Source organism: Strongylocentrotus purpuratus, unplaced genomic scaffold (assembly GCF_000002235.5).
Source record: "Strongylocentrotus purpuratus isolate Spur 01 unplaced genomic scaffold, Spur_5.0 spur5_scaffold_3, whole genome shotgun sequence".
In the NCBI taxonomy this organism is placed as follows: domain Eukaryota; kingdom Metazoa; phylum Echinodermata; class Echinoidea; order Camarodonta; family Strongylocentrotidae; genus Strongylocentrotus; species Strongylocentrotus purpuratus.
This window is the reverse complement of record NW_022145609.1, coordinates 13,432,417-13,456,309: the sequence shown is the minus strand read 5'-3', so window position 1 is coordinate 13,456,309 and position 23,893 is coordinate 13,432,417. Positions and strand designations below refer to the sequence as shown.

Here is a 23,893-nt window from a genome sequence, read left to right as displayed (position 1 = left end):
TGTCGTGGTGTAGATGGTTCATTCACTTGGCTTTCAATCCAAGGGTTGAGGGTTCGAAACTTCGTCCTGCACTAATATCCTTTGGCAGGACATAATTTATCCACATTCGCCACTCTCCACTCAGGTGTGAAAATGACTACCCGACATAGAAGCCACCATCATTAGTATTATTGGTGCAGAGCGGTGTCAAGAAGCACAACGACCACAAATTTTGCTCAATGCACAATTAATTCCTTTTGGTGGAAGGGAGGGGGCAACGGTGGACGCATTTTTCCTCATAACCCTCCTCTAATTCCCTTCCACGTTAGTTTCTCTTTTATTTTCTACTCGTCGTATACTTTCAACCTAGATATTAAAGTTCCAAAGCGCTTTTATTCAAGGAGACTAATGCGTAGTAAATAAATAAAGAGACCTACCACTATCGTATTTTAATGAGAGCGGAAATAGACATCACAGGCATAAACACTCTGTGCCCATTTCTAGCCAAATTTCTCTTTTTTTGTTAACGTTTCAATAATTTCGAGATTGCCAAAGAGAAAAAATGACGTGAGCATGACAGCCATTATGCAAATTATGCAAATGTTGGAAATTTTGAAAAAACGAACCCATTTTTAATGGTATTTTTGTTAAAAGTGGGACCCATGTTTAGGGATTTTTTTTGGTGAAACGGATACCCATTAGAGCGGCACATCCCTGTATGTCTTAATATGTGGGTCCCCCCCCCCCACCTCCGGGGGTTATATAGTACGAGATCATATTACCTTCGTAACTGTTTTTTTCTTTCTTATCAGTTTTGTGAGCCGGTCATTCATTCATTTCCAGTTCAAGTCGGTCTAAAACAAATGTTTGTGAATCTATATGTGATATATGCATCAGGTCATACGTCTATGGCTGATCTTCAACAAAACGGAGTTAAGTCTTTTGTAAATTCCGTTTGTTGATACGGCAGGCAGCCAGTGAAAACGAATTCGTTCAATGCAATTATGGAAGTGCAAGCATTACTTTAAACAAACAACATTAATTTATTCCTAGCTCATTTTTCCTTATTGAGGTGTCATATGGAAGGGCAGAAACTGCACTTCCTATAGAAATGTGATCTTCTCTTTAAAATTCAGATACCGTCCGCCAAATGACTTTTTGGTAACCCTTTTTCAAATTGTTTTGAATCACTCATGTGTGAAATATGCATCATATCAGTTAAATCAAATGAAAGAGGAGGACCTAAGCTTTACAAATATGTGTCATTTATTAATTATAATTGTGATTAAGTTATGATAAAACATCGATAATTCTCGGTTTCGTTTTTCCGGGGCGCACTGTAGTGTTGCTCTCGTTCGTGCGACTGATGTATTACGTATGAGTAATGGAGTATTTAGTATGAGTAATGTATCTTTTTAAATTTATTTCTTATTTATTCAATTATTTTTTTTTTTTAATTTGAGTTTTATTTCTTCTTAAAATACAGATAAAGCAGTATTTATTTTCATTCAAAACCATAAACAGGTGAACTGCAAAACCGGGAAATTAGTATGATCATTATTTTGTTTCATAAATGCTTGAATGTTAGTTGACTAAACTGTCCTTATATAATTATATCTACAGTTAAACCCAAGTTCTATATTTTTCTTCATGTGTAGCATATTAATTTCTAAAGAGGGTGGGTATTCGAGAGAGAGAGAGAGAGAGAAAGGAAAGAGTAGTCAATGGTCGAGACGACGAGTGATAATTCATAAGAAAGAGAAAGGGAACGAGCATGTATGAGGGGGAAAAGTTACAGACAGAATAAATCTTATTCTGAGAACGAATAGAGAAAGATAGAGAGAGGAGGAAGAGATAATCTAAAAAACCAGCAGTGGCGAAAGAAAACGTGTAAAAACACGTTAATGTTACCTTTTAATGGAGATGCCCCCCCCCCCCCTGGCGCTCAAGGGGGAGGGGGTGCGATTTTTCAAATTTTCGAAAAAAAATAATTAGTGTTCACTAAACGTGCTAAGAAACATGGCAAGAGATCTTACAGAATAATTATGGTCACCTAACTGAGATGACATCGTGCTGTCCATACAGTGTGAGATAACATGGCATACTGAGAAACATGGTGACAGATCTTACAGCACATGGACACCTAACTGAGATGACATTATGCTGTCCATACATTGTGAGATAACAAGGCATACTAAGAAACATGATGAAAGATCTCACATCGTATGGACAGCAAAATGTGATCAGAGTGTAACCTAGTTAGGATCAATATTACCAAATTCTTCGTCAGCTTACACTCCATTTAGAGATTTCTTTCATCACCTTAATAACGACTAAACAAATATAATCAGTAGTTTTGTTATGCTCAGAAAATGTGCTATTCTTGTGATTTTAATTTGGATATATAGGCTTACATGCAGTAATAACAACATGATACTGATTTTACAGATGGCAATATCACATAAGACAAGTAAACTATAATCTAGATCTTCCACATATATATCCAGTATAAGTCAACAATACTGTGTCAGTATACAAATAAAAATAAAAATGTTAATGTAATATATAGGCTACATTTACAGCGTATAGATACTTATAATTATTTTCTAAGTTATGAAAAAAGAGAACAAAAAGAAAAATTCAAAATACGGTAAAGGACAATCCAAGAATGGTTTTTGTTTTTTGTAATCGAATGTTCTAAATGTGAGATCACTTAGTCTATATATCTCAAAGTGACAGATTGGTTAGTGAATTATTGTGACGTAGTGCCTGACAAATCTCCTGTTTGTCGTGTAAAAAGAATATCATTATATTTCTGTTTTTTTGTCTGAATGCCTTCTCCCTTGAGGCACTACTCAAAATATATTATGGGTGTCACATTGTATAGGTCCTCAGTCATGATCTTTTGAAGAAGAAAAAAAGAAGACATTTTAGTCAACTTGTGTGCTGGAACAAACCGGAAGGTTGTCCGACACAACATCACAGAGACATTACCGATTCAGCCAAATTGAAGAACCCATATCTATATAGAGATTACAACTTTCAAAATTCATAGGTTTTTTCATTTTTGTACGATTTCATTCAAACTTTCCCCAGCCCACTTTTCTGATTTGTATTCTTTTCTCTATAGTATTTTGATATAAAGATTGGATTTCTCTTTAAATGTACTTAACTAAACGTTGTACAGAACAGAACTGGGGCCAGTAGTCTGTCCCGAAATAGTCGTCCCATTTTCCCATAAGAATTGACTGAACAAAGTAACTTAGACCGTCAATGCCATCTACGTGTTTTTTTTTCATCCTGAACATTGTCCTATTGGTTTGGGCCCTGTAAAGAGAATGCAAGTCGATCACATTGGGTCACCGCATGGACCGAACTCTGTCGAGAAGAAGTTGTAGGTACATTATCTAGAGTTCTAGACACAACCACAACTAAAGAAAAAATAATCTAAGGCTTTGTCAGTGCAAGGAAAAGGCGCTAATGTCTTTTGGATTGGATTGGATTGGATTGGATTGGTTCTATATAGATGGCGACTTATTCAGGCTTTCAGTAGTATTATGTTGGAGATCCACTTTATTAGCATCCTGGAAAATAGAGCGAGACATTTTATTTGCTTTCATTACTACGGTATATTTGGAAGAGTAAAAGACGGCAACTATACTACACTTACATCCCCCTCTTTCTCCACTGAATCCAATGACCGGGGTAATAGTATATTTATAAAGCGCTTAGAGACATTTGTATTAAGCGCTATATACAAATTAAACATTATTATTATTATTCCTATCTCCTTCCATTTCTCTCTTTCCACTTTGTCTTTTTCTATCAAACATCAAAGGACTCATCCAGTGTCAATCAACAATACCGATTGCATACAACATAATATTTACATGAAATATTCAAAGTGAAATCACTAACTATAACCGAATTGCATTAAACGTTTACAAAGATATCATAATATTCGTACATTCCTTATATTAGGACGATTGGTCAAGAAATAGAACTTCCGACTAGTAAACTAGACCTAATTTTTGTTTATACATGAACATTGCTCTTCTCTACACCATAGCAAACTAATCTGTCATAGTTACTATCAGTTCCCAGTTCTTAGAGCACTCATTTGCATGGCTTTTCAGAGAAGAGTGCAAGTTGAATACGAAGGAATTTTTAATGGAATGTCACACCATGGTCCACTAAGGATTTATTTTAAAAAATTGATTTGATGTATTAAGCAAGTTCAATGTAACATCCATGCGAAGAGTAAAATAATATTATAAAATGAAAACAGGATAATAATACCAATAACTTGACTGGTTGACCCGTGGAAGCTGAATTGCTAATATGTAAAATGTGGTCCTTCATTTAAAAGTACTAAATGATCACATTACAAGTCAAGAAATATAAGCACAAACATTAACAAAACGTATTTTGAGAATAACTACATAAGGGGAATAAATCTAATATGAAATTAATTAATATCTTACCAATTTCAAGTTATACATTATGATATCATAATCACCCCTTTTTTCTTCTTTTTTTTCCTTCTTTTTTTCATAGGTTTTTAATAATTTCTCTGATAAAGAAAATTGTACATAATTTATAACATTGCATACAAAATAACAAAATAATCTTCACATAGGTCTAAATAAATATGCAAGTGAACTTTTACATGCCCATACAAGGTTACAAATAACGTTACACATTTACAGATGAAAAATATAACAAAATTATATTTTCACATTTTAAACAAATCGTAAATAAAGTTTGTACTATTTCCTCGACCAGTTTGCGCATAAATTTCAAAGTATTTTATTTCTTTTCCACAATATTTTGTTTTCCTCTTAAATTTCCTTCAGAGAAAAAAAGAGAGAAGGGTTATGATTAAAAAAAAACGATTTCAGAAAATCTCTAAGAGAAACGATTACACAAAGCATGAAATAGATATTACGTACAGTATTTACATTATTTCGATATAGGGGCGTTATTATTATATTGGATAATGCCAACTGTCTACCGGCAATTAAAATTTATCGAGAGAATGGGCATCTTGTCATTCGGTTAGTTATCACCAAATAAACAATCGAATATGAAACATATAGGCCTGGAGCAGAGAGGTATACACACTACAAATAATGGTAATATAGAGTGTGAGATGGATTACAGCGATACTTTGATAAAATACAACTTCTTGTCAATCGCAAACGCGAGCACGTCTGGTGAGAGGGAAACCAAGTAACACCAACTATAACCAGTCGACAGCTTAAGTCCCTGGCATTTGAACACAACTCTCTCCTTGAGGTTCAGCCCATCAAGGTCGTAGAGCCTGATCGCCACGTAATAACCGGTAGACTCATTAACACTCACTACATACACCCTGTCCTGCTCATCCACGGCAGCATATAGGAATAGATGACTATATTCAGCTTGTAGAGACTTACCAGCATTCCCATCCCTGTCATAGACCGTCACCACGCTTGGTTTGGTGGAGCATGAACTCGTGACGATCAAACCCGACCTGGTACCAGATACCTGGCTTGTATTGTGTTTTGTTGGAACAGTGTGTTTGAGAGTGGATCCCGTCGGGTCTAAGATATAGACTTTCTTCTCACTGTTCGCGATGAGGATTTCATCTGCTGGACTTCTGTTTAGTTTGAGATTCAGTTCGTTGCCTTTCACGTGTATGCTTGATTTCCTGGATCCATTAGGGGCATATATGTTTGCTTTGTTATCACCAGTCGATGCGAATACCGACCCGTCTTGTTGAAACACAAGATCAACGCGCTTCACGTTACTTGTTATGTTTGCATAATGCTCCTGATAACCAGTTGAATCGATGATATCTATACCATGTGCATCCATATATCCGATAGCTACACTGTCCTTAGAGAACGGGCTCATACAACGCATCCGTCCCCGTAGATTTACAGACTCCATTAATTGCAACTTGGGATCCGAGTTTGAGATGCTCCCGAGTTCAAGACAAGAAACATCTGCCGGCTTGAACCTCTTCTCTTGTGCTGTCATCCCAATGGCTGCAGCAGAAGTGTGGTCAGTAGCTGATTCTGAGATGCTTCCGAGTTCAATACGAGTATCACCTTCATGCTTGAACGTCTTCTCTTGTGCTGTCTTGCTAATGGCTGCAGCAGGAGTGTGATCAAGAGCTGATTCTGAGATGCTCCTAAGTTCAAGAGAAGTAACATCTGCAGAATTGAACCTCTTCTCCTGTGCTTTCTTGTTAATGGCTGCAGCAGGACTGTGATTAAGAGCTAATTCTGAGATGCTCCCAAGTTCAAGAGAAGTAACATCTGCAGAATTGAACCTCTTCTCCTGTGCTCTCTTCGCAATGGCTGCCGCAGAAGTGTGATCAGTAGCCTCCTTCAGCATGGCATCCAGCTCCTCACAGAGCAAGGTATGAGCAGACACACTGTCTGTCTCAAGACGACCCAGTCTGTCATTAGCTACCAGTGTTATTGAACTGCAAATACTCTTGATCCTTTGTCGATCGTTGGATTTCAAGACGTTGAGATCATCATCGAAACTCCGCTTTACTGCATTGATCTGCTCGATGAGATTTCGAAGATTTTCTTCAAGCTCTTTGGCCTTGATGCTGTAGGCTTGATTGACATCGTCCAGTAGTTTCTGCACGGCAGTGTATACTTCATTTCGTTGTACTTCCACATTCTGAATGTTCTTCTCCAGTTCTGATTTCTTACTTGCGCAACGCTGGACAAGATCGTTCACCTAAACCAAAACGAATAATAGAAAAGCGAAAAGAACATATTTGAATTAGAATGAGATGTATGCCAATTACATGGAGCTTGTTTAAAAATCAAACACCGGAATTTGCGCGCGCCTGGTGTTTCACAAAAGTAAGAAACACGACCCCCCGCCCCCCGGCACCCCCGTACACATAATCATAAGGACCGCGTAATTGAATACATTGTTTTTTTCTTCCTGTTTTCTTAGAAGGGAATACAACCCTTTTGATAAAATCATAAGTTCTATGAAGTCAAAGCAGAAATATAAGATAAACAGAATGGAGATAGACCAAATAGTAATAGTATAATGATAATCATAATAATAATAATCATGATGAAAATAATGATTAAAATATTAGTGACAATAAAAAGTGATATAATAATAATAAGAAGAAGAAGAAGAAAAAGAATACATGATACTCCTACTTTTAAGACCAATTATTGTCAGGTCTTATTAGCCAAACGCGAGTTTTTTTTAAAATAAATGTCCGAAAGCCACATACATGATAATACTACTTTTAAGACCAATTATGGTCAGGCCTAATTAGCCAAACGCGAGCTTTAAAAAAAAAATGTCCGAAAGCCACACTTACCTTTAGCCGTAACTCTTGCTCGAAGTCAGCCTGATTCTTAATGTTGTGATTTTGATGACTGACTATCACGCACTTGTGACAGACGTGGACTTTACAATCCTCACAAAACATATCTTTGTTCTCTTGTTTGTGGATGCAGCACTTCTCATATAGGTGACCAATGCTGGCCTTCCCGTCGAGGATATCCTGTATGGATACAATCTCATGTCCTTTAAAAACGACTTTAAGATGTTGATGACAATCCAGACACTTATCACACATGTATCTATTACATGTTCTGCAGAATGAGACAGCATCTTGATGGGACGTGCAAGCAGTGCATTTTGGACGCACCTCCAGGGCAGCATTCACCCCTCCACACTTGGCCTTGTAATCGTCTACGAGTCCGTTGACAGTCACATTGGTGAGGAAATCATCGACACGGTTCGCAGACAACTTGGTGACCTCCCTGCAGAGAGGACATGTCATGTGATCGAGATCCTGATGGGACAGGTCATAGTTCTTGAGACATTTCCGACAGAAGGTGTGTCCGCATGAAGTCAGGATGGTTGCCTCATCGAAGATACCAAGACATAGTGGACATGTTAGGTTATGTGAAGCGCTTGGAGCTTTCTCTTCCTCAATCTTCTCAGCCATTGGTACAAATAACGGATTTCTGGCTAATTACAAACACGCGTTCATTCTACCCCTATTTCCAATAATTTATGTCCAATAAAACTTTAAAATGTGATCAGCTAATGTGTACTAGAAGTTATTAGCCTACAGTAAGTTCATGCAAGCTCAAACTATACGCTGTCGTGATCTACCAATATCCTAAGTCCGTATAACAAGTGCGTCCTATTTGTATGCACTGGCAGTTCTGTACCAATTTCTCACGTTGATTAAAAAATGTCTATTGAAATGTGTACCGGAATACCAATAAGTTTATAATAGCAAAATCACACTTGGGTAGATCTTCTGTGAATATAATGCCGTGTGTGCATCCTATTTATAGAATTGGGTTTTTCCACAGAGAGCGCGCGCAGCGTATAAGCACCTTTGACCTTATTGGCAGTATTCATCATTCTTATCTATATAGAGGGCGACTTATAATTAATGATCTGCACGTAGGCTGCAGCGTTGTGTGTACACGTAAGGCATCATCATCATCATCATCATCATCATCATCATCGTCGTCGTCATCATCATCATCATCATATCATCATCATCATCATCATCATCGTCGTCGTCGTCGTCGTCATCATCATCATCATCTCATCATCGTCATCATCATCATCATCATCATAATAATAATATCCATGCATTCATTTCGTCATTCCTTCGTTCACTCATTAATTTGGTTCATCATTCATTCATTTATTCATTTATTCGTGCGTTCGTTCATTCGTTTGTTCGTTTAATTATTCATTCATATCATATCACCGTCGTTGTGAATATTTTTTTTTTCATCATCATCACCGATAAAGTTGGAATAAAATTTATTACCTCTTTTCATGCCATGATTGTTACTATATAATTTATTTTTGAATCTTGATTAATATAGTTCATATCTTCTTGATCAAGTTAAAGAATCATAGAGATTGATCTATACATTAAAAAAAAAAGATGTATAACCTGATATAATTATAGGTTTATCTATATTAAAACTAAGTAATTGTCAGTTATCACAAACATTTCACGAAAGAGGAAAAAAAAATTATTCCAACTATATGCGGGCAGCGCTGTGGACATTCATCAGCATGATAATCATTATGATGATCCTCATAATCCTAGTCAGCATCATCATTAACATCATCATCCTCCTCCTCGTCACCAAACGGGCATTCGCACAGTACGGGGGAGGAGGGGGGGGGGGGGCCGGGAGGGGTGCTGGTCGAATGATTTCAAAAGACTTCCTTAACAACTGGGTTTAACTTTGATGAGCCAATCATCAACACATTTTTCTTCAAGCGCCATTATAGTGATACAACTTCCAGGAATTGGAGACCTAAGATTTCAGAAAGCAACTTTGACTAATCCCATTTACCTCTATCGGATATTTATATATTTTGTTTAATCTCCAGGATTGGGGACCGCGGCCCGGCAAGAAATATAAGTCTTATCATCTTTGCAAATCCCAATTTTTTAAACCATAATTTGCGAAAATATTTACTCATACCTTAAATGAAGACAGGTAGAGTAGCTGTCACAACCATAGGGGCCTGAAGTGTGTGCGTGGGGGGTGGGGGGCAGGGGGTTCGGTCGCCCCCAAACGGAAAAGTCGGTTTTGTTTTTTTGCTCCTTACGCCACTGGTTATGAAGGTGTCGTGGTGTAGATGGTTCATTCACTTGGCTTTCAATCCAAGGGTTGAGGGTTCGAAACTTCGTCCTGCACTAATATCCTTTGGCAGGACATAATTTATCCACATTCGCCACTCTCCACTCAGGTGTGAAAATGACTACCCGACATAGAAGCCACCATCATTAGTATTATTGGTGCAGAGCGGTGTCAAGAAGCACAACGAGCACAAATTTTGCTCAATGCACAATTAAATTCCTTTCGGTGGAAGGGAGGGGGCAACGGTGGACGCATTTTTCCTCATAACCCTCCTCTAATTCCCTTTCCCGTTAGTTTCTCTTTTATTTTCTACTCGTCGTATACTTTTAACCTAGATATTAAAGTTCCAAAGCGCTTTTATTCAAGGAGACCAATGGGTAGTAAATAAGTAAAGAGACCTACCACTATCGTATTTTAATGAGAGCGGAAATAGACATCACAGGCATAAACACTCTGTGCCCATTTCTAGCCAGATTTCTCTTTTTTTTTAAACATTTTAATAATTTCGAGATTGCCAAAGAGAAAAAATGACGTGAGCATGGCAGCCATTATGCCAATTATGCAAATGTTGGAAATTTTGAAAAAACGGACCCATTTTTAATGGTATTTTTGTTAAAAGTGGGACCCATGTTTAGGGATTTTTTGTGTGAAAAGGTTACCCATTAGAGCAGCACATCCCTGTATGTCTTAATATATGGGTTCCCCCACCCCCACCCCCGGGGGTTATATAGTACGAGATCATATTACCTTCGTAACTGTTTTTTTTCTTTCTTATCAGTTTTGTGAGCCGGTCATTCATTCATTTCCAGTTCAAGTCGGTCTAAAACAAATGTTTGTGAATCTAGTGATATATGCATCAGGTCATACGCCTATGGCTGATCTTCAACGAAACGGAGTTAAGTCTTTTGTAAATTCCGTTTGTTGCTACGGCAGGCAGCCAGTGAAAATGATTTCGTTCAATGCAATTATGGAAATGCAAGCATTACTTTAAACAAACAACATTAATTTATTCCTAGCTCATTTTTCCTTATTGAGGTGTCATATGGAAGGGCAGAAACTGCACTTCCTATAGAAATGTGATTTTCTCTTTAAAATTCAGATACCGTCCGCCAAATGACTTGTTGGTACCCTTTTTTCAAATTGTTTTGAATCACTCATGTGGGAAATATGCATGGTATCAGTTGAATCAAATGAAAGAGGAGGACCTAAGCTTTACAAATATATGTCATTTATTAATTATAATTGTGATTAAGTTATGATAAAACATCGATAATTCTCGGTTTCGTTTTTCTGGGGCGCACTGTAGTGTATGAGTAATGTATCTTTTTAAATTTATTTCTTATTTATTCATTTAATTATTTTTAAATTTGAGTTTCATTTCTTTTTAAAATACAGATAAAGCAGTATTTATTTTCATTCAAAACCATAAACAGGTGAACTGCAAAACCGGGAAATTAGTATGATCATTATTTTGTTTCATCATTGCTTGAATGTTAGTTGACTAAACTGTCCTTATATAATTATATCTAAAGTTAAACCCAAGTTCTATATTTTTCTTCATGTGTAGCATATTAATTTCTAAAGAGGGTGGGTATTCGAGAGGGAGAGAGAGAGAGAAAGGAAAGAGAAGTCAATGGTCGAGACGACGAGTGATAATTCATAAGAAAGAGAAAGGGAAAGAGCATGTATGAGGTGGAAAAGTTACAGACAGAATAAATCTTATTCTGAGAACGAATAGAGAAAGATAGAGAGAGGAGGAAGAGATAATCTAAAAAACCAGCAGTGGCGGATCAAGGCCCCCCCCCCCCCCTTGGGAAAGAAAACGTGTAAAAACACGTTAATGATACCTTTTAATGGAGATGCCCCCCCCTGGCGCTCAAGGGGGGGGAGGGGTGCGATTTTTCAAATTTTCGAGAAAAAAAAAATTAGTGCTCACTAAAAGTGCTAAGAAACATGGCAAGAGATCTTACAGCATAATTATGGTCACCTAACTGAGATGACATCGTGCTGTCCATACGGTGTGAGATAACATTGCATACTGAGAAACATGATGACAGATCTCACAGCGTATGGCCATCAAAATGTGATCAAAGTGTAACCTAGTTAGGATTAATATTACCGAATTCTTCGTCAGCTTGCACTCCATTTAGAGATTTCTTTCATCACCTCAATAACGACTAAACAAATATAATCAATGGCTTTGTTATGCTCAGAAAAATGTGCTATTCTTGTGATTTTAATTTGGATATATAGGCTTATAGTAATAACAACATGATACTGATTTTACAGATGGCAATATCACATAAGACAAGTAAACTATAATCTAGAACTTCCACAAATATACCAGTATATGTCAACAATACTGTGTCAGTATACAAAGAAAAATAAACTTGCTAATGTAATATATAGGCTACATTTACAGCGCATACATACTTTCTATAACTATTTTCTAAGTTGAGAAAAAAGTGGAGAAAGAGAAAAAGTCAAAATACGAACTTTGATATGTTTAAAGGCAATCCAACACTTGTAATAAGTTTATTTGTATAAAAGCAGAACAAAAAAAGATAAAAAGAATGGCGTAAAAGAAAGTTTAAAACAAATCGAATGTTTTAAACTTGAGATCACTAAGTCTATATTTGTATCTCAAATTGACAGATTGGTCAGTGGATTTTTTTATTTATTTTATTTTGTATTTTATTTTTTTAGTATTTATTTAATTCCATAGTAAAAAACAGTAACATCAAAATATGACTTTTACATAAATATCATTAACATAGTACAATATTGACAGTAAAAATAAACAAATAGGAATTAGGTTGCTGTATAAAAACCCTACAGGGTTTGTCTGGACAGCCACCAGAAAAAACACTAGTATAGGAATCATACAAAATGATATATGGTATTTGAATAAACAATAATAAAAACAACAAAACAAAACAAAACAAAGTAGAACATAAGCAAAAACAAAAACATACATGTAGACCGCACAACCCTAAACAAATTTGAACTGTGGAGTAAGTGAGTGTTTTTACGATGTAAGATTATTAGAAATAAGATATAATTTAAGCTTTCTTTTAAAGAGTTCAAACTATTAATAGATATAGATAATTGTAACGTAGTGCCTGACAAATCTCCTGTTTGTCGTGTAAAAAGAATATCATTATATTTTTGTTTTTTGTCTGAGCGCCTTCTTGGGGTACTACTCAAAATATACTATGGGTGTCATATTGTATAGGTCCTGAGTCATGATCTTTTGAAGAAGAAAAAAAGAAGACATTTTAGTCAGTTTGTGTGTTGGAACAACGGAAAAATTGTCCGCCACTATACATCACGGAAACATTACCGATTCAGCCAATTTGAAGAGCCCATATATAGAGAGAGATTACAACTTTGAAAATTCATAGGTTTCTCATTTCTGTACGATTTCATTCAAACAATCCCCGTCTATTTTCCGATTTTTCTCCTTTTCTCTAGAGTGTTTTGATATAAAGATTGGATTTCCCTTTAAAGGTACTTAACTAAACGTTGTACAGAACAGTAGTCTGTCCCGAAATAGTCGTCCCATTTTCCCATAAGAATTGACCGAACAAAGTTACTTAGACCATCAATGCCATCTACAATTTTTTCTTCATCCTGAAGATTTTCCTATGGGTTTGGGCCCCGTAAAGAGAATGCAAGTCGATCACATTGGGTCACCCATGCACCACACTATATCAAGAAGAAGTTGAAGGTACATTATCTAGAGTTCTAGACACAACCAAAACTGAAGAAAAAAAAATCTAAGGTCGGGATTGGTTCTATATAGATGGCGACTTATTCAGGCTTTCAGTAGTATTATGTTGGAGATCCACTTTGTTAGCATCCTGGATAATAGAGCGAGACATTTTATTTGCTTTCATTACTACGGTATATTTGGAAGAGTAAAAGACAGCAAGTACACTACAACTACATCCCCCTCTTTCTCCACTGAATACAATGACCGGGGTAAAAGTATAAAGCGCTTAGAGACATTTGTATTAAGCGCTATATAAAAATTAAATATTATTATTATTATTATTATTATTATTATTATTCCTATCTCCGTCCATTTCTCTCTTTCTACTTTGTCTTTTTCTATCAAACATCAAAGGACTCATCCAGTGTCAATCAACAATAATGTTTGCATACAACAAAATATTTACATGAAATATTCAAAGTGAAATCACTAACTATAACAGAATTGCATTAAACGTTTACAAAGATATCATAATATTTTTACATTCCTTATATTAGGACGCTTTGTCGGGAAACAGAACTTCCGACTGGTAAACTAGGCCTAATATTTGTTAATACATGTACATTGCTCTTCTCTACACCATAGCAAACTAATCTGTCATACTATCAGTTCCCAGAGCACTCATTTTGATGGCTTTTCAGACAAAGTGCAAGGTGAATACGAAGGGAATTTTAATGGAATGTCACACCATGGTTCACTAAGGATTTAAAAAAAATTGATTTGATGTGTAAGCACTATGCACATGACGGACAAAGAAAGCGGACAAAATATACAGTTCCTCATGTAGACAAACGAACATCCCTTCACTGTTATTATGTAAAAAGGTGAATATGCATGTGACACCTGTTCTACACATTTTTACATACTAGCAGTGAAGGGATGTTCCTTTGTCTACTTGAGGAACTGTATATTTTGTCCGCTTTCTTTGTCAGTCATGTTCATAGTGAAGGCACGTTCAATGTAACATCCATGCGAAAAGTAAAATGATATTATAAAACGAAAACAAAATAATAATACCAATAACTTCACAAGATGACCCGTGAGAACTGAAAATTCATTTACAATGTGGTCCTTCATTTTTAAAAAAATACAAAATAATCGATATAAAAGTTAGGAAATATAAGCAAATACATTAACAAAACACACTTTGAGAATAACAACATCATGGAAATAACACTAATGAATTAATTAATATCTTACCAATTTCAAGTTATACATTATGGTATCATATATCACCCCTTTTCAGTAAATATCTAAGAGAAACGATTACATAAAGCATATATAATAATAACGCCCCTCTATCGAAATAGTATGCATCTACTTCGATGCATACTATTTCGATAGAGGAGCGTTATTATTATACTGGATAATGTCAACTGTATACGGTAATTAAAATCTATCGAGAGAATGGGCATCTTCTCATTCGGTTTAAATAGTTATCACGTAATAAACAATATAATATGAAATATAGGCCCGTATTAAGGAAGAACTGGAGCAGAGAGGCATACACTACAAATAATGGTAATATAGAGTGTGAGATGGATTACAGTGATACTTTGATAAAATACAACTTCTTGTCACAAGCAAACGCGAGCACGTCTGGTGAGAGAGAAACCAAGTAACACCAACTATAACCAGTCGACAGATTAAGTCCCTTGCATTTGAACACAACTCTCTCCTTGAGGTTCAGACCATCAAGGTCATAGAGCCTAATCACCGTCGCCCTAATCCCCCGATCATAACTCGCTACATACACCCTGTCCTGCTCATCCACGGCAGCACAGGCATGGTGGTGAGCCTTTAGGGACTTACCAGCATTCCCATCCCTGTCATAGACCGTCACCACGCTTGGATTAGTTAAATCACATGAACTCGTGACGAGCAAACCCGACCTGGTGCCAGATACCTGGCTCGTCTCGTGTTTTGTTGGAACAGTGTGTTTGAGAGTAGATCCCGTCGGGTTTAAGATGTAGACTTTCTTCTCACTGTTCGCGATGAGGATTTCATCTGCTGAACTTCTGTTTAGTTTGAGATTAAGTTCGTTGCCTTTTACGTGTATGGTTGATTTCTTGGATCTATCAGGAGCATATATGTGTGCTTTATTGTTACCATTCGATATGAATACCGACCCGTCTTGTTGAAACACAAGATCAACGCACTTCATGTTACGTGTTATGTTTTCATACTGCTCATGATAACCAGTTGAATCGATGATATCTATACCACGTGCATCCATATTATACCCGATAGCTACACTGTCCTTAGAGTACGGGGTCATACCAGACATCCGTCCCCGAAGATTTACAGACTCCATTAATTGCAACTTGGGATCTGATTCTGAGATGCTCCCGATTTCAAGACAAGTAACATCTGCAGGCTTGAACCTCTTCTCTTGTGCTGTCATCCCAATGGCTGCAGCAGAAGTGTGATCAGTAGCTGATTCTGAGATGCTCCCGGGCTCAAGACGAGTATCATCTTCATGCTTGAACCTCTTCTCCTGTGCTTTCTTGCTAATGGCTGCAGCAGGAGTGTGATCAGTAGCTGATTCTGAGATGCTCCCGGGCTCAAGACGAGTATCATCTTCATGCTTGAACCTCTTCTCCTGTGCTTTCTTGCTAATGGCTGCAGCAGGAGTGTGATCAGTAGCTGATTCTGAGATGCTCCTGGGCTCAAGACGAGTATCATCTTCATGCTTGAACCTCTTTTCTTGTGCTGTCATCCCAATGGCTGCAGCAGAAGTGTGGTCAGTAGTTGATTCTGAAATGCTTCCGAGTTCAATGCGAGTAACATCTGCAGACTTGAACCTCTTTTCCTGTGCTTTATTCGTAATGGCTGCCGCAGAAGTGTGATCAGTAGCCTCCTTCAGCATGGCATCTAGTTCCTCACAGAGCAAGGTATGAGCAGACACACTGTCTGGCTCAAGACGACCCAGTCTGTCAGTAGTTACCAGTGTTATTAAACTGCAAATACTCTTGATCCTTTGTCGATCGTTGGATTTTAAGACGTTGAGATCGTCATCGAAACTCCGCTTCACTGCATTGATCTGCTCGATGAGATTTCGATGATTTTTTTCAAGCTCTTTCGCCTTGATGCTGTAGGCTTGATTGACATCGTCTAGTAGTCTCTGCACGGCAGTGTATACTTCATTTCGTTGTACCTCCACATTCTGAATGTTCTTCTCCAGTTCGGATGTCTTATTTGCACAACGCTGGACAAGGTCGTTCACCTAAACCAAAACGAATAATAGAAAAGTGAAAAGAACATTTTTTTTTAGAATAAGATGTATGCCAATTACATGGAGCTTGTTTAAAAATCAAACACCGGAATTTGCGCACGTCTGGTGTTTCACAAAAGTAAGAAACACAACCCCGCCCCCGCCCCCCGGCACCCCCGTACAAATAATCATAAGGACCGCGGAATTGAATACATTGTATTTTCTGTTTTCTTAGAAGGGAATACATCCCTTTTGATGAGATCGTTTCTAAGAATTCAAAGCAGAAATATAAGATAAACAGAATGGAGATAGACCAAATAGAAATAGTTTAATGATAATCATAATAATTATATTCATGATGACAAATAATGACAAAATATTAGTTTTAACAAACAAAAAGTAATATAATAATAATAAGGAGAAGAATACATGATACTTCTACTTTTAAGACCAATTATTATCAGGCCTTATCAGCCAAACGCGAGTTTTAAAAAATAATGTCCGAAAGCCACACTTACCTTTAGCCGTAACTCTTGCTCGAAGTCAGCCTGATGCTTGATGTTGTGATTTTGATGACTGACTATCACGCACTTGTGACAGACGTGGACCTTACAATCCTCACAAAACATATCTTTGTTATCTTGTTTGTGGATGCAGCACTTCTCATATAGGTGACCAATGCTGACCTTCCCCTTGATGATATCCTCCATGGATACAATCTCATGTCCTTCAAAGACGACTTTAAGATGTTGATGACAATCCAGACACTTATCACACATGTAGTTATTACATGTTCTGCAGAATGAGACAGCATCTTGATGGAATGTGCAAGCAGTGCATTTTGGACGCACCTCCAGGGCAGCATTCACCCCTCCACACTTGGCGTTGTAATCGTCTACGAGTCCGTTGACCGTCACATTGGTGAGGAAATCATCGACACGGTTCGCAGACAACTTGGTGACCTCCTTGCAGAGAGGACATATCATGTGATCAAGTTCCTGATGGGACAGGTCATAGTTCTTGAGACATTTCCGACAGAAGGTGTGTCCGCATGAAGTCAGGATGGTCGCCTCGTCGAAGATACCAAGACATAGTGGACATGTTAGGTTATGTGAAGCGCTTGTAGCTTTCTCTTCCTCAATCTTCTCAGCCATTGGTACAAATAACGGATTTCTGGCTAATTACAAACACGAGTTCATTCTACCTCTAAATATCCAATAATTGATGTCCGATAAAACTTTAAAATGTGATAAGCTAATGACACTAGAAGTTATTAGCCTACAGTGAGTTCATGCAAGACCCGATGCAATCTAAAACTATAAGCTGTGACGCGTAGTAGATCTATACCAATATCCTGAGTCTATACGCTTAACAAGTGCGTCCAAACTGCATGCAGATCTGTAGCATTTATTTCTCACGTTGATTAAAAATATGTGTCGAAAGAGGTGCACCTAACTTTGATCAAAAGTCTTAATCCTCTATTGAAATGTGTACCTGAATACAAATAAGGTTACAGTAAAATCACATGACTTGAGTAGATCTTCTATATATGAATCTAATGTAGTTTGTGCATCCTATAGTATAATTAGAAGTGGGTGTTTACACAGAGAGCGCGCGCAGCGTATAAGCACCACTGACCTCTACACCCAAGCACCTTTGAACTTATTGGCAGTATTCATCATTTTTATCTATTGAGGGCGACTTATAATTTATGATCTGCACGTAGGCTGCAGCGTTGTGTGAACGCGCAAGTCATTATCATCATCACGATCCTCATCGTATCCATGCATTCATTCCTTCATTCCTTCGTTCACTCATTTTGTTCATCATTCATTTATTTATTCATTCATTCGTGCGTTCGTTCATTCGTTTGTTGATCGTTGAATTATTCATTCATATCATAATATTATACCGTCGTTGGAAATATCATCATCTTCACCGATAACGTTGGAATAAAATGTATTACCTCTTTTCAGTGGCGTAATGAGCAAAAATGTTTTGGGGCGCGGTCAAGGGGTGGTTTTCATCCAAAAACGTACACATTAAAAATGTTAAGGGGGGAGGTTTAACCCCCCCCCCCCACCTGCGTACGCGCCTGCGCGTATGCATGTTCCCTCTTTTTTTTTCATGTTTGTCATTTGGCCTAGTCATGGTCAGCATCATATAACATCATCATGCATCAACGAGCATTCGCATCAGGGATTCGCATATAGTATGGGGAGAAGGTGCTGATCGAATGACTTCAAATGGCTTCCTCTGCTCAATAACTGGATTTGAGTCAACCATCAACAAATTCTTCGTAAATTCAAGCGCCATTATAGTGATACAACTTCCAGGAATTGTAGGCCTAAGATTTTAGAAAGCAACTTTGTCTAATCCCATTTACCTCAATGGGATATGAATTCTGAAATGAATTCAAATGGGTTTGACATCGACCTATCTCCAGGATTGGGGTCTGCGACTAGGCAGGCAATTTAAGTCTTCTTATCTTTAAAAATCATAATTTTCTTAACCATGATTTGCGAAATATTTACTCATACCTTAATTAAAGACAGGTAAAGTAGCTGTCACAACCATATAGGCGCCGCAAGTGTGTTGTGTGTGTTGTGGGGGGGGGGGGGGCAGCTGGGGTTCGGTCGCCCCCAAACGGAAAAGTAGGGGGAGGGGCAAACGGAAGCTTTGACGTTTCCTTAAATTATTAGAGAAAGAAGACGATTCGTTGTACCGTTCTCGAACGTAAATCCTTGTCTGAATTCAGTTTTTCCCCCTCCCGCGCGAAGCGCGGAAGCTTTGACATTTCTTTATATTATTTGAGAAAGGAGACGATTCGTTCTACCGTTCTCGACTCACGGCTGTCTGAAATCAGTGTTACCCTCCCCCGCAAAGCGCGGAATTAGCTTTGACGTTTCTTTAAATTATTTGAGAAAGAAGATTCGTTGTACCGTTCTCGACTCACGGCTGTCTAAAATCAGTTTTCCCTTTCCACGGAAAGCGCGGAATTAGCTTTTGACGTCTCATTAAATTATTAGAGAAAGAATTCGATTCGTTTTACCTCGACTCTTATTGTCTGAATTCAGTTTACCCGCTCCCGCGCGAAGCGCGGAAGCTTTGACGTTTCATTAAATTATTATAGAAAGAAGAAGATTCTTGTACCGACTCTACTCTTAATCCTAATTGTCTGAATTCATTTCCCCCCCGAGCGGAAGCTTTGACGTTTTATTGAATAAGAAGACAATTCGTTGTTTCGTTTTCGCATCCTAATCCTTGTCTGAATTCAGTTCCCCCCCCCTTCCCGCGCGAAAGCGTTTCATTAAATTATCAGAGAAAGAAGACGATTCGTTGTACCGTTCTCGTCTCTTAATCCTTGTCTGAATTCAGTCCCCCCCCCCCCCTCGCGCGAGCAAGAATACCGACACAGCTGACCCGACACAGCAACATATCTATGTGTATCTTTCTTGCTCCCTCGACGAGACGACTCCACCCAACAACCCCAACTCTCTATTACTCCCACCCCTCTCCTCCATCCAAGTTTCTTCTGTTTCCTTTCTCTCTTGTTTCTTCTTTAAACAATTTTTTTTTTCTCCTCTTTTTTCCTTTTCTTTCTTTACCTTTCTTTCCTCTTTTTATTTTATTTTTTTCTTCTCTTCTCTTTCCTTTCCTTTCCTTTCTTTTCCTTTCTTTCCATTTCTTTCCTTTCTTTTCCTTTCTTTCCTTTCTTTTCCTTTCTTTTCTTTCTTTTCCTTTCTTTTCTTTTTTCTTTTTCTTTTTTCCTTTTCTTTACCTTTCATTTCTCCCTGCCCCATTTTTCCTGACGGCAACGCAATTTTACAGATAATATCCCTCCGTGGACCCTACGCCAATTAGTGTCCTGACAGTGTTTAAGTAAAAATAGAAGTGGGTGTTTCCACAAACAAAATATGCTCATCTGACCGTAATTAAATGCCTAAAACCTCTGAGCTTTCGGGGGCTCCGCCCTCTCGACCCCACCAGAGGCCCGCTGCCCCCCCCCGATTCCGCCACTGGAATTCTAATGAGAGGGCAAATTGACATATCACATGCACATGCAGGCATAAACACTTTGTTCTGCGACAAAATTATGACACAAAAGTTATTATATCAGTTCTTCCTCAATTTTTCTTTTATTGTATCTCGACCACTCTTCTTTCTGGATAATGCAATCACAGGTTCGCTACTATAAGAAAAGTTACATTTATATTTTTTTTTTCATGATTTAAAGGTACTATGTCCCATTTGCAGGCCCAAAAAATGAAAAAGTTAAATTCCAACTGCATTTGAAAGATAAAACTAATTTAGAACTTCCCTAAAAAAGTTGGGGCTTGAAAATGTCTTCAAGTGGGAAAATAACGACTATTAGTTGTCAAATCGACTTTAGGGCTATAGAGCCCAAAAGTAATAGTCTTGATTTTAAGACAATTGCACCGAATGGTCATACGTTTATGCTGCGCAAAGATTCAATCAGTTTAATCTTGGCCATCACAAGAAGTGGGTTATTGATGCAGGCGCGGATCCAGGATTTCTTAGGGGGGGGGGGCCCACTTTTTTTTTTGGGGGGGGGGTCCGAGAAAAAAATCGTACCGACTCAGCCAGCCGCTAAATAAGCGGGGGGGGGGGGGGGGAAGAGGACACTTTTTTTTTTTGGGGGGGGGTCTCGAAATTTGAAAATTTGACATTTTGTTCCGTTGGGGGGGGGGTGAGGTCACCTTTTTTAGGTCAGCCATTGGCATATATTTTTTTTAATTTTTTTTTTAATTAAAAAAAAAAAAAAATCACAGAAAAGGGGGGGGGGGGTTCCTCCAAAATACACACGGAAGCTTTTACGTTTCATTAAATCTTTAGAAAAAGAAGACGATTCGTTGTACAGTTTTTTACTCTTAATCCTCGTCTTAATTCATCCCCATCTCCCGCGCAAACCTCGGAAGCTTTTACGTTTCATTAAATCATTAGAGAAAGAAGACGATTCGTTGTACCGTTCTCGACTCTTCATCCTCATCTGAATTCAGTTTTCCCCTCCTCCCTCCCGCGCGAAGCGCGGAAGCTTGTACGTTTCATTAAATCATTAGAGAAAGAAGACGATTCGTTGTACCGTTCTCGAAATAATCCTCGTCTGAATACAGCTTTTACGTTTCATTAAATCATTAGCGAAATAAGACGATTCGTTGAACCGTTATGACTTTTAATCCTTGTCTAAATTCAGTTTCCCCCCTCCCACGCCAAGCGCGGAAGCTTTTACGTTTCATTAAATCATTAAAGAAAGAAGACGATTCGTTGTACTGTTCTCGACTCTTAATCCTTGTCTAAATTCAGTTTTCCCCCCGCTTCGACGTTTCATTAAATTATTATAGAAAGAAGACGATTCGTTGTACTGTTCCCGAAAATTATCCTCGTCTGAATTAAGTTCCCCCTGCCCCCCCCCCCCCCCCGCGCGTAGCGCGGAAGCTTTGACGTTTCATTAATTCATTAGAGAAAGAAGACGATTCGTTGTACCGTTCTCGACTCTAAATCCTTGTCTGAATTTCAAATATGTTCTTTGTCTATTCCCTATTCTTCCTACGTCCTCTTCCTTTACACTCCTCTCTTTTTTGGCCGGCGTTTATTGGAGGACCACCCCACCGCCCCCCTGGCTACGCGCCTGCTGTCAGATGAACATATGTTGATACCTCGTCCGCCCCGGAAGCTCAGGGATTTAAGGTTTTAATTTACGGTCAGATTAGCATTCAGGGGTCCACCTTAGCGCCCTAGACGGGGTCCAGGGGCAGAGCCCCGGAAGTTCAGGAGTTTAGGCATTTAATAACGGTCAGATGAGCATTATTTTGATACCTAATTGTTACAATGGCAGGTCACTAATTGGCTTGGGGTTCAGGGGGCGGAGCCCTTGAATCTCAAGGGTTTTAGGCACTCAATTACGGTCAGATGAGCATTTTGATACATTATTATTTGTGACACTAGCAGGACACTATTTGGCGTGGGGTCCAGGGGGCAGAGCCCCCAGAAATCAGGGGTTTTAGGCATTAAATGACCGTCATATGAGCATCTAAGGGCCCGCCTTAGGGGCCCTAAGAGGAATCCAGGGGGCAGAGCCCTTAAGATTTTAGGCATTAATTTTAATCATGGTCAGATGAGCATATTTTGATACCCCATTATAATGTGACACTGGCAGTTAACTATTTTTTCTTTCTCGCTCTCTTTCTTTCTATTTCTCTTTAATATACTTTTTCAAAGTAAGTGTGGGGGGAGGGGCTCGAGGATCCTGATCCTCGCCGTTCCGCGGGCCCTGATATGTAGGCATCTCAAGAAGCATTTTCTTGCCTGGCTGTAAATTTAGGAATTTGTCATTTTCCAACAAACGCATGAAGTGAGGAAAATTATCTCATTTCAGCATTATTTGTTAACCACCGTTATGGAATTATAAATAAACCACGTTTGAATTCTATTTCTCCAACCCCCCCTCCCCTATCAGTATATGCCAGTGGGCCCCCCCCCTCCGATCTACACCTTGTTGGCGGGAAAATTGCAACTGATATCCCTTACCTTTCTTTATTCTCTTTTTTTTCCTTTCCCTTTCTCTCCTCTTTCACTTTCCCTTCCCTTCCTTATCTCTCTTTTAGGTTTGCTGGGGGGGGGGGGGGGGGGGGGGGGCACGGTCATTTTGGTCCCCAACCCGCTCCACACATTGTTGTCGGGATTAACCGCAACTGATCTCCGCTTCTTTTCTCCCTTTTCTTTTTTTCTTCCTCTTTTTGTTCCCTTTTAGCTCTCCTCTCTTCCTTTTCCTTCCTTCTCTCTTTTTTTAGCGGGGACGGGGGGGGGGGGGGGGGAGGCTAGGGTCTTTTGCCCCCCCCCCCTCGATCCACAACTTGTTGGCGGGAAAAGTGCAACTGATATCCCCCTTCTTTTCTTTTCTTCTTCCTATTTTGTCCTTCCCTTTATCTCCTCTTTATCTTTTTTCTTTCCCTTTCCTTCCTTCTCTTTTTTATTGGGGGGGGGGGGGGGGGAGGGGGAGGCAAGTCCTTCCCCCCCCCCGATCTCCTTCTTCCCTCTTTTCTTTTCTTCTTCCTCTTCTTTTTTTCCCTTTCTCTCCTCTTTCCCTTCTTTTCCTTCTCTCTCTCTCTCCTTTTTTTTTTGGGGGGGGGGGGGGGGCCATGGCACGCTCTGCCCCCCTGGATCCGCGCCTGTATTGATGTAGACAAATGCTCATGTACCCTTTACAACTCATTTCATGTATGTTATTACCAAAGA

The 23,893-nt window shown here is 38.6% G+C and overlaps 2 protein-coding genes across 2 annotated transcripts; both read right to left on the bottom strand.

Moving 5' to 3' along the window:
• Positions 1–5,136: 5,136 nt before the first annotated feature.
• LOC100889249 (E3 ubiquitin-protein ligase TRIM33) lies at positions 5,137–8,237 on the bottom strand. The gene is made up of 2 exons (XM_003730391.3): positions 7,331–8,237; positions 5,137–6,720 (listed from the first exon to the last, which is right to left on the bottom strand). The coding sequence occupies exons 1-2, from the start codon at positions 7,964–7,966 to the stop codon at positions 5,137–5,139; spliced, it is 2,220 nt and encodes a 739-aa protein (XP_003730439.2). The 5' UTR covers positions 7,967–8,237.
• A 6,569-nt stretch (positions 8,238–14,806) lies between these two features.
• Positions 14,807–17,880, bottom strand: LOC105446102. The gene is made up of 2 exons (XM_030996726.1): positions 17,155–17,880; positions 14,807–16,648 (listed from the first exon to the last, which is right to left on the bottom strand). Exons 1-2 carry the CDS (start codon positions 17,788–17,790, stop codon positions 14,966–14,968), a joined length of 2,319 nt encoding a protein of 772 aa, XP_030852586.1. The 5' UTR covers positions 17,791–17,880; the 3' UTR covers positions 14,807–14,965.
• Between the last annotated feature and the right edge of the window lie 6,013 nt (positions 17,881–23,893).

Coding starts and splice junctions, on each gene's coding strand:
- LOC100889249 (XM_003730391.3), bottom strand. CDS start 7,966: ATGGCTGAGAAGATTGAGGAAGAGAAAGCTCCAAGCGCTTCACATAAC. Junction 6,721..7,330: donor AGCAAGAGTTACGGCTAAAG/GTAAGTGTGGCT, acceptor GTTTTGGTTTAG/GTGAACGATCTTGTCCAGCG.
- LOC105446102 (XM_030996726.1), bottom strand. CDS start 17,790: ATGGCTGAGAAGATTGAGGAAGAGAAAGCTACAAGCGCTTCACATAAC. Junction 16,649..17,154: donor AGCAAGAGTTACGGCTAAAG/GTAAGTGTGGCT, acceptor GTTTTGGTTTAG/GTGAACGACCTTGTCCAGCG.